General features: G+C 33.3%; 1 protein-coding gene across 1 annotated transcript; it reads right to left on the bottom strand.

The window, feature by feature from the left end:
• On the bottom strand, nt 2,942-7,850 carry LOC18612169 (zinc transport protein ZntB). The gene is given in 8 exon segments (XM_018117234.1): nt 2,942-3,143; nt 3,367-3,768; nt 3,920-4,123; nt 5,032-5,101; nt 5,207-5,266; nt 6,280-6,371; nt 6,479-6,667; nt 7,161-7,850. Coding segments are annotated over 7 exon segments (1,692 nt in total). The 3' UTR covers nt 2,942-3,143; nt 3,367-3,381.

Below are 9,424 nucleotides of genomic sequence, written 5' to 3'. Positions count from 1 at the left end.
AAAAAAGTTAACTTTATTTTTTATTTATTTAAAATAAGTTTTTAGAAATATAAAAGTATTTTTATATAAAATAAAATTTATAATTAATAATAAATCATATAATAATAAAAACGGATAATGTTGAAATTATTTATAATAGATAAAGACATTTTTGAAACAAAAAGAAAAATTCTCCCGAAAAAAATGCATCTTTAAAAAAAAAAAAGCTCTTTTTTGGAGCTTTTTCTGAAACTCTTTTTTTTTAAAATTTTATTGTCTAAAAAAATTATTTTTTTAAAAAAATTTCTCAAAATCCCTATTTTTTCTGATTTCTGGTTTTAAAAATAAATAAATTAAAAAAAAGTCAAACCAAACATATGAATCACTGAAACTTTATTGCATAGAGCTCTTCTCTTGTTTTACACTTGAAGTAAAGCAGTTGGACAAATTAATTGCCAGTTGCTTTCAAAATATGAATCACTAAAACTTTATTAATAAATTTTTGTTGTACAACAATCCGAAGATTTAAAGATATCCTAAATAGAATGCCCCCATAAGGGCAAGCTTTTGTAATAATCTACATTAATCTCTAATTTTTTATAGTTAGTTACTTCAACCCTGAGGGTCAAGAGGGAAGGAGCTACCTGGTGCTTTTCTTCCTAGTTTGTTCCCCTGCCCACATCTAGTTGCCTCTGAAGCTGCGACTCCAAAAACATGATGCAGCTCATGCATCATCAAATTTTCTTTAAAAAGAAGAGTTTAATCATTATAATCTTCAGAAACTGCTAAGTTGGAGCCAATCATCATTTCCAGTTTTATTTGCTGCTACATTTGATGCATCACTCATCTCCAAATCTCCATCTCTCAACTGTCCAACACCATTATCGTCCCCATAAGCATCATCATCTTCATCTTCATCACTAGCTTCCATTGCTTCTCCATTCCATCCTTTAAAAGCACCATTATGGTCCAGGTCCCAATTTTCTTTTAGGCAAATAAAAGATTTTGCATTAGAGGTGACTAAAAGGTAATTATAAAGCTAATCATATTATATATATCAAGTTTTATAACTATAATAATAAAGAAAATTAAAAATTGAGGAGTAGAGGTCCGCCACCACTCGTCACTCTCTTGACTCCGCCCGATTCATATCGCTCACCGTGGGTATTGTCATCAGATTCCTCTTCCACACGATTATTATCAGGAGGATTCAATCATCATCATTTAATTGCTCCCTATTCTACCTCAAGAACTTTAATGTCCATATTAACCACTAAATTGCAACAAAACATATAATATCTGTTGTGTAACTACCATTCCTTCAATGTTTATAAGCTTTTGAAGAGATGGAACCCCCTGCATATCCAATCCGAGCTAAGTGCTTTGCGAATTGCAGCCGAACTAATTGAGTGAGAAAACGAGCTAATGCTTGCAGCAAATGCCCTCATTGATCAATGGGCTTACGATCATCTGACTTTGATTGAAAACGATCATTTTGTAGAAATGAGAAGGTTTTTTTTTTTTTTTTTGTTTCTTGATGTTTATGTATGCCCCTGATTCTGTAATGACTACTGTAATGATTATATAATTATGAATTATAGCTTTTTAATATATCGTTAATTAATTCGTGTTCTTTTGTTAAATTGACAATAGTGTATAGAAAATATTTTAAAAAAATATTGTCATTATATTTCATAAGAAGAAAAAGTTAATGCAACAGTGGTTAATTAAAAATAAGATAATAACTAAATAAAAAAAATTAATATATAATTCAGAAACCAAATCCATTACACAATTGATTTCAACATAATTTAAATTCAACTTTTGGTTAGATCCAAATGTAAAGAGATAGATATCTGTGCAAATGTTTTAATTGGTAATGTTTTCCCACGTTTCCAACTTTCATGCTTAAAAAACCAATAACTTGAGGGCCAAGTGGCCAATAGATAGTAGCAATGAAATGATCATTTGTAAAATATATAGAATGAAGTTGGGTTTCAGGACAATCTAAAGTTGAAACAATGACGCTATGATGATCACCCACAAATGCTACATCTCCATCTACATTCTTTACCTCCTTTTCCTCTAACAATTCACCACTTTGATCATCCAAAACTAACTTGAAAATCTTGAAACTCATAGGAAAATGAGCTCAACAATGATGGTCCTCAATATCAATGTCCTTTCTAGTAGACAGTTCTTACATCAACAAAAAACCATTTAGTTATTCCATGCATGTTCAACAACGTACCCTGCATGTCCATGCTACCACATCAATTTCAAGCACAACAAGAGAAAACGAGGTTCCTGCAGAACTTTTATAAGGAGAAGAACTACAATTCAGTTTCACAATTTATATACAGCATAGAAGATACGGTACAAGATATTGCATGAACTTCTTTTCTTGCTTTACACCTGAAGTATGTTTGGGAAGTGAAAAGAAAGGAATCTGCCGTGGGGGAGTTTTGAGTTGTTCAATGCACTGATAATCAACTTGTTTGTTAATCTTTATTGATCTGAAATTCTGAACAAACACAGTTTTCAAACTGATCTATAACCCAGGAAAGCAAAGATCAGTTAATTCACAAACAAAAGATACTGATTCAATGTCTATATCAAACTTGACTTTCTACTAGGGAACTCTCACTAGGTCATGAACTCATGGTGTTCAATGCCCTTCCAGTTCAACTACCTGCAATCAAGAGCTACATTTCCATGACTATGATGAAGACTTGTGGACCAACCAATTCATTCCACTAAACTTCTATGAGATAGATGAATAAAAGTATAGTTGTCATGTTAAAGAAAGATAGCCCAATGAAACAAACAAGTAGATTTCAAACAGTTTATTGAATTATGCTTTATTCTGTCAATCTAGAAGCTTAAAACAGATTAAACCAGTATGCACTGCATTAGACGTTGCCACCAGTACAAGATTACACGAAATTCTTCCAAACACACATCAACAATTTGAAATATGCATCTTTCATAATGCGCTGGGATCTACTGACTGTTATGCGAGAATCTGTACATAACGAAGACCTATGCAATTATCATGTCATGTTCCATGTTCCTTCCAACATATGAGCTGCACCTACTGATGCGCAGACGAAAGTAGACATTTTGTAATAGGAAGTGTCAATCCATTGATAATGGTTTGTATCCTAGGCAGCAGTTAATAAAAGCGTGAGAAAATAGAAAACATAAAAATACTAAATGAGCTTTATACTGAATAGTAGTTTGAAATTAATATTACCATTGAAGACAACCATTTACCATTGGCATGTAATTGCATAAATTATGACATCATCCTAAGTTGTTTCATCCATTTTATGTACATGCCATACAAAAGCAGAATCATTTACTTTTAGTAGGTAAGAAACTTACTTGTAAAGGCAGCATTTAACCAATGAGGACATAACCTTCACCATTTGGAAGAATACTTGCAGTTTTAGGAGGCTTAATAGCTCGAGCAACACTTTTACGGACCTGTGCATGAGATTCTGCCTCTTTTTGGAATATACTAACCAGCTCTTGAAGCTCTAGCTTTCTCACCTCAACATCCTCATCAACGATTGGTTTCTTCAGCCCAAGATAGAGCAAACCAATGGCAATCAAAGCTACTCCTAGCAAGAAAAGGATACCAGAAAATAGAACAAATGCATATGGGGAAGCTTCATTTCCAGGTATTCCATCCACATTGATCCCAAAAAGTCCAGTGATGATGGAAAGAATAAGCCCACAGCCACCAAAAATTCCTAAATTATGTGTGACTGTGAGGCTTCTATCCTGGAATTAGCAGTAGCGAGAGTGAGGGAACCAGAATATAACATGCCCACATTTCAAAATGCATTAGTAAAAGTGATAACCAAATAGAGCCTTAATGAACTATTGAGACAAAAAAATTTAAATTTTTTTGTCTGGTCAAGAGAATGTAAACCTGCAACCATGAGCGAACTGTGCTCTGCATAACATCTTGAATTGTAAATAAGCGACCACGGACTGCTTCTTGCTCTGAAATCATTTCCCTTGTGCTCTTTCTTACCCCTTCCAGTAAGGCCCTTGTCGCATTTCCTCTCAAATATTGAAGAAGCTCAAACACAATCTCTTCTCGTGCATGGAGAGACCATTTCACTCTTATAACCTGCAGAACACAAGATAAAGATGGTTCTTTTTTTTTTTTTTGATAAACAGATAAAGACAGTTCCCACATGCAAAATGTGAGCACTAATGCATAAACCATGCAAAAATGCATAGCCATGACAATCCTATCCTATGGTTTAATCACTTGTCTAATTCAGTTATTTCCAAACCTCAGATTCTTGATCTATTATAATCATCATGTCTGCTTAACAAAAGACAATAAGTTGGTAAAAGATGTTCCTCATAGGAACATCTTTGCAAACCGTAACTCTGTTAGTTGTTTCAAAAAACAAAAATTTTCTCTTATTAGCCTTAATTTTCAGGGCCTGGGAAATGAGGTGTATAATGCTGTATTGGCATGATAAAAATGGTTCATGAAAATCGCCTACTTGGTGTTCCAATTTTATTTACTACTACAGTTTACCTTTAAGGCAGCAGAAAAATCCTAAAACAAAATTGTGGATAAATAAACTGTGTTCAATAAATTTAATATATACTGATATGTTACCTTGGAAATTCTTTTAAAGTTGCTGGATAATTGCTCAAGAGTAGTAACATGATCCCAGAGGAAAGAAATCCTGCCCCTACTAGGTAGGATGCATACATGAAAATATTTATTTCAAGACAGTGCTTAATGTGCAACAAAGAAAGTCTAATCAAGTTTTGGTTGTTTCCCGATAGTAATTGAGGAAACTAATTCTCAGCCAGGCAATAATTTAAACAATTTAGTAGTCTTTGTGCAGTACCTTAGTATGAAGAATGCTTGCAGAACTGAAACTATCTAACTACACAATTGAAAAGCTAGTGCAAATAAAAATTCCTTTTAGCAGAGTAATGCTGTAAAATGGAACAATGTCACCATTTTCTAGGGTAAACTTAGAATTGTCTCCATAAACCAAATTGACCTACCTGGGTTGACAACCTTCTGATTTCTTGGTTCATAATTATCGTAAAAAGATGCAGATCCTCGTGATTTCTCCTGTTAATGTGTTAATTAATTGTTAAACGTATCATAAATAACAGTCAGAATGAAAACAAAACTCTTTCAATTAAGAAGACGAATCGCCAAATTGCATAGAAATACCTGTCCATAAACTTTAACTCAACTTCATCTGCTTCACCAAATACTGATTTGCGAAATAACCTAAGATGTAAAATTACAGAAAGAAAAAATCATAAGCTCATTCCAATGTCTGTGTGTCTCAGTTTGTTTGTATGGTGGTATCCCCAGTCATGAGTTTAAAGTAAAGAAATTTTGTTTAACAAATCGGTCAACCATTGATTTGATCATAAAGAAGTGCCAGAATTTTTTACAAACATAGACCACTGAAGGAGCAAAATTAAACTTAAAGAATAGGCATCAATAAAAGGATACTAATTAAAACACTTTTAAGCATTGATATATTGAAAAGAAATGACATTAAACCATCTGCAAATTCAAGGCAAGATTCATATGTAGCCCTATACCCACAGAATTGAAGCAGTACAAGATAACCACCAAATAAAATTTAAAGATTGCTATTCATCTTTCAGGGAAGTATTCAACGAACACAAACCAAAAGGATTGCAGGGGGAACTAAACATTTTTACAAAGTTCTATCTGCCTCTATGAAGCAGAAATGTGCATTGCCTAGTCTGATAGCTGTTAGCTTCATTCTAGGATTTTGACTTTTATTACTATAATTCAGAATGGCCCAAGCAATACTGCTTAGACATTCGCTTGTAGAGTGATGTTTTAAACTGATGACCAAAAGCTATAAAACTTTTTACTCATTATGAACAAACTTGATTTGATGTTTTCATGGACCAAAAAATCTGTTGACTTCATAAGAGAAACAAGCCAGAATGGAAAGGCAAAACAAGAACCATTTCCATCTTCTAAACTAAGAAATTTCATTGAAGATTAAAATAGAAGGAGAGAAAGAGAATGCAGAACATATGACTGTTGGTCCATATAGTTGTCATAAAACTACATCTGTTGAATATGTTACAACAATGTCAAAATGTAAGACAAATACCATTCAAGAGTTTCTATTACTTCTTTTCGCAGATAGCTTATTCTCTAATTAAGGAATATGCAGGATAAATTTTATTTTCCAATAAGATGAGCTCCATAAATTGATAATTCATTTTATCAGAAGCAAAAAAGTTATTTACCTGTCATCCCATCTTGCAAGGCGACAAGTGAGATGTGCAATAACCTCATGGATAGTTCGTGGAATGTTAGTGCTTCCAGCAATAAGCATTTCCTGAAAAAATTACAACACCAGATCAAGTGACCAAATCCGGTCACAACAAGGTGGCATGCATTGTGCATTACTTTACTTGCAAGGATATGCAGGGTGCAAGAACAAACCTGAACTTCTGCAATACCTAAAACATTAATGTTCGACGCAGACCCTTTCACATGCAATGATGTTATTAAAAAGTTTTGTGCATGCCATGATCTTAGAACAACTGGGATGTCATCTTCATCAGCTAAAGGATCGCCAGCTGACTGTCCCAAGAGCTCAAATAACAGTCCACCAGCTACTATGACAGGAACCTGTCAATATATACAAAAAAGATAATTGGATTGAATTTGACCTCACTAAGGTTTAGCTCATCACAGCCTTTAAAAGAAAGGTATGTAACCATCTTTCTCACTAGGTGAAGATGAGTTACTTAGTTTGATGGATAAAATTGGCAGTCTTGCTTTACTGTTGCAGCATAAATTCACCCGGATAGAAACAAAAAACCATGCTTTGACAGTACTCGACGGGACCCAACAAAAAAAGTATATAAAATAATCCATTAAGGTTTAAGGTAAATTGGAATTAAGCATATACTGCCTTCTGCACCTAGTAAATATGTTCATTATAGGATCAGAACAACATCAGAATTCTAACAATTTCAAGTAATGAAGCTGTGCTCTTCCTTTGGGGCTAGTATTTCCTATAGATGAATGGTTAAAACCTATGATGCATTTAAAGAAAAGAAAAACAAAAAAGCTTAATCTCATTGCAGTGACAGAACACTCTTTACAATATTAACTGTACCTCATAAAGTAGGTGCTTCATACGCTCACTTATCAGCCTACTTTCGTCTAGCAAAGCATTACTAATAGCAGGATGCAGCCAGTGAGCATTACTTAACCATGCATTTACAGATGGGTGATCTGCAGCAACATGACACCACCAAGTCGGACCAACTGGCCTTTCCCAGTAAGGAGCTGCTAGATCTGCAACAGTGACATCATCTTCATTCTCTGTTAGATCAATAGGCTGAGAGACCTATCCATCGTCAACTTGCAGCATCTGGACTAGTTCAGAAACTCTGTCCCAACCAATTGGTTTCCAATAAGTTCTTGGGACCTCTTCCCCAGGATTGAGATTCCTGCTACAGTTTTTTTCATTATCTTTAGCTGTGAGTGCGGACTCTGTTAAGGGTGCAGATTTAGCTAAATTGTTGGAAGTAACACTTTCGGTCAAAGAATTTGCCGGTTCATATGCGTAAATCTGCTTCCTAGATGCATCTTTTGAAGCATATTGTTTAGACCAGATCTTTGCACCAGAACTTTGCTGAACTGCTTTAGGTTGGCCATGAACATATTCAAAAGCACAAATAAGTCCATCAGTCCAAAGATCACCTCCTATTCCATTGTTTCGACTGGGATGATTTTTAGGATGATGGTGTTTCTTCCTTTCATTGCTCTCGGAAGCGTAATAATCATTACCCGGTGTATTCATATTTCATTTTCAGCTCTGCAAAACAAGTACCACAGAATGCCTCAGCATTCGAGTAACTGAAATCAAAATAATTAACATCATAAATTAACATTCCACTGAAATAGGTATTGGTTAGCACCTTTTTCCAACAGAGATGCACTCAAACAACACCATCAGTCACTCCATTAGTTTTTCACTAATTCTAGAGGCCAATCTTTCGTTTCTTAATAGTAATGATGAAAGCCACAGAAAGAAAGAGGTAAATATATACATTTTAATCAATCAGTTCATTCTTTTCTATTTATTTCATATCTCCAAAAGAAAAAAAGTAATTTAATTTTTTTCATTTAAGGAAGAAGGATTCAAACCAGCTCAACTACATGCAAATACCATAAAAATGCTCTGTTGCAAGAAAAGAAAAAGGCAATGTAATTTGAGATATGTGAAAAGGTTTATATCAAATATATTTATGTCTTAAATTTGTCATGATATAATATCCTTTAAATACTAAAAAAAACCCAGGCTCAGTCTAATGGTTCTCAACCTCTTTAAAAGGACTAAGATTTATGATTCAAATTGCTCTCACCCTTAAACTTCCTCATTCATGAATATACATATATATAGACGCAAAAGATAATGAAAATCAAACAGCATAGTAGATTATAATAAAAGAATAGTAATTCGAACAAAGATAAAACAATAAATGAAAAATATTATTAAAATCTGAATAACATGGAAAAACCATTGCTCAATCTAAATAATAGGATGATAAAAATGTGTTTCAACAACTGAGAATCATATGATCAGCAGAAACAACTTTACCTGAATCTCTTTTTCAATGAAGGGATCGCTTTTTCCTTGAGGAAACCTTCAACGAGGTAATAAAAGCATATGGAAGAACAGAGTCAAAAGTGAAGCAGCAAAATATTTATATATGAAACGGTGTTTGAAATGCACCGCTGGTGAGGGGTGGTGAGTGGTTAGATTGGCCGCTTGGCTACCGTTTTTGGCTTCAGCTTTGAGTTACAAATAAGGCACTTCTCCATGCATGATTGTTGCACTGTTCACCCTGCAATGACACGTGGAAATGCTTTGTATACATTTTGTTATTCCTTAAATAGGAAAAAAAAAAAGAAGACTATTTCCTTAAAACAAATCTAATAAAAATTCAACGCACAGTTACTTTCGAGAATGACTTGTTTGCAGAATTTGAAATTTTAATTTAGAATTTTATAAATTTAAAATTTGAAAATAAAAGACGATAGTTTAATATATAGTTCAATAATAAATATATATCAAATTTAAATTTAAATTTATAAAAATAAAATAAAATTTATATTTTAATATTAAAGGTTCAAATTTGAAGAAAGATCAAGAAATTTATGACGTACAATACATATATATATATGAAGCAAAATTGAGAAAGGAGGGGTGGGGAGAGATGGGATTAGATAAGCGCATAATCTACGAATTATTTTTAAAATATTTTTTAAGTAGATTCATGTGTTTTGATGCGTGAAAGTTATAATGTCCATACGAATTTTAATATTGAGTACAATATTAGATTCGGTTCAATATTTATGTAATTTTTTTTC

Source organism: Theobroma cacao, chromosome 1 (assembly GCF_000208745.1).
Source record: "Theobroma cacao cultivar B97-61/B2 chromosome 1, Criollo_cocoa_genome_V2, whole genome shotgun sequence".
NCBI classification, from domain to species: domain Eukaryota; kingdom Viridiplantae; phylum Streptophyta; class Magnoliopsida; order Malvales; family Malvaceae; genus Theobroma; species Theobroma cacao.
The sequence above is the reverse complement of the archived record's forward strand: the minus strand, read 5'-3'. Positions and strand labels throughout refer to the sequence as shown.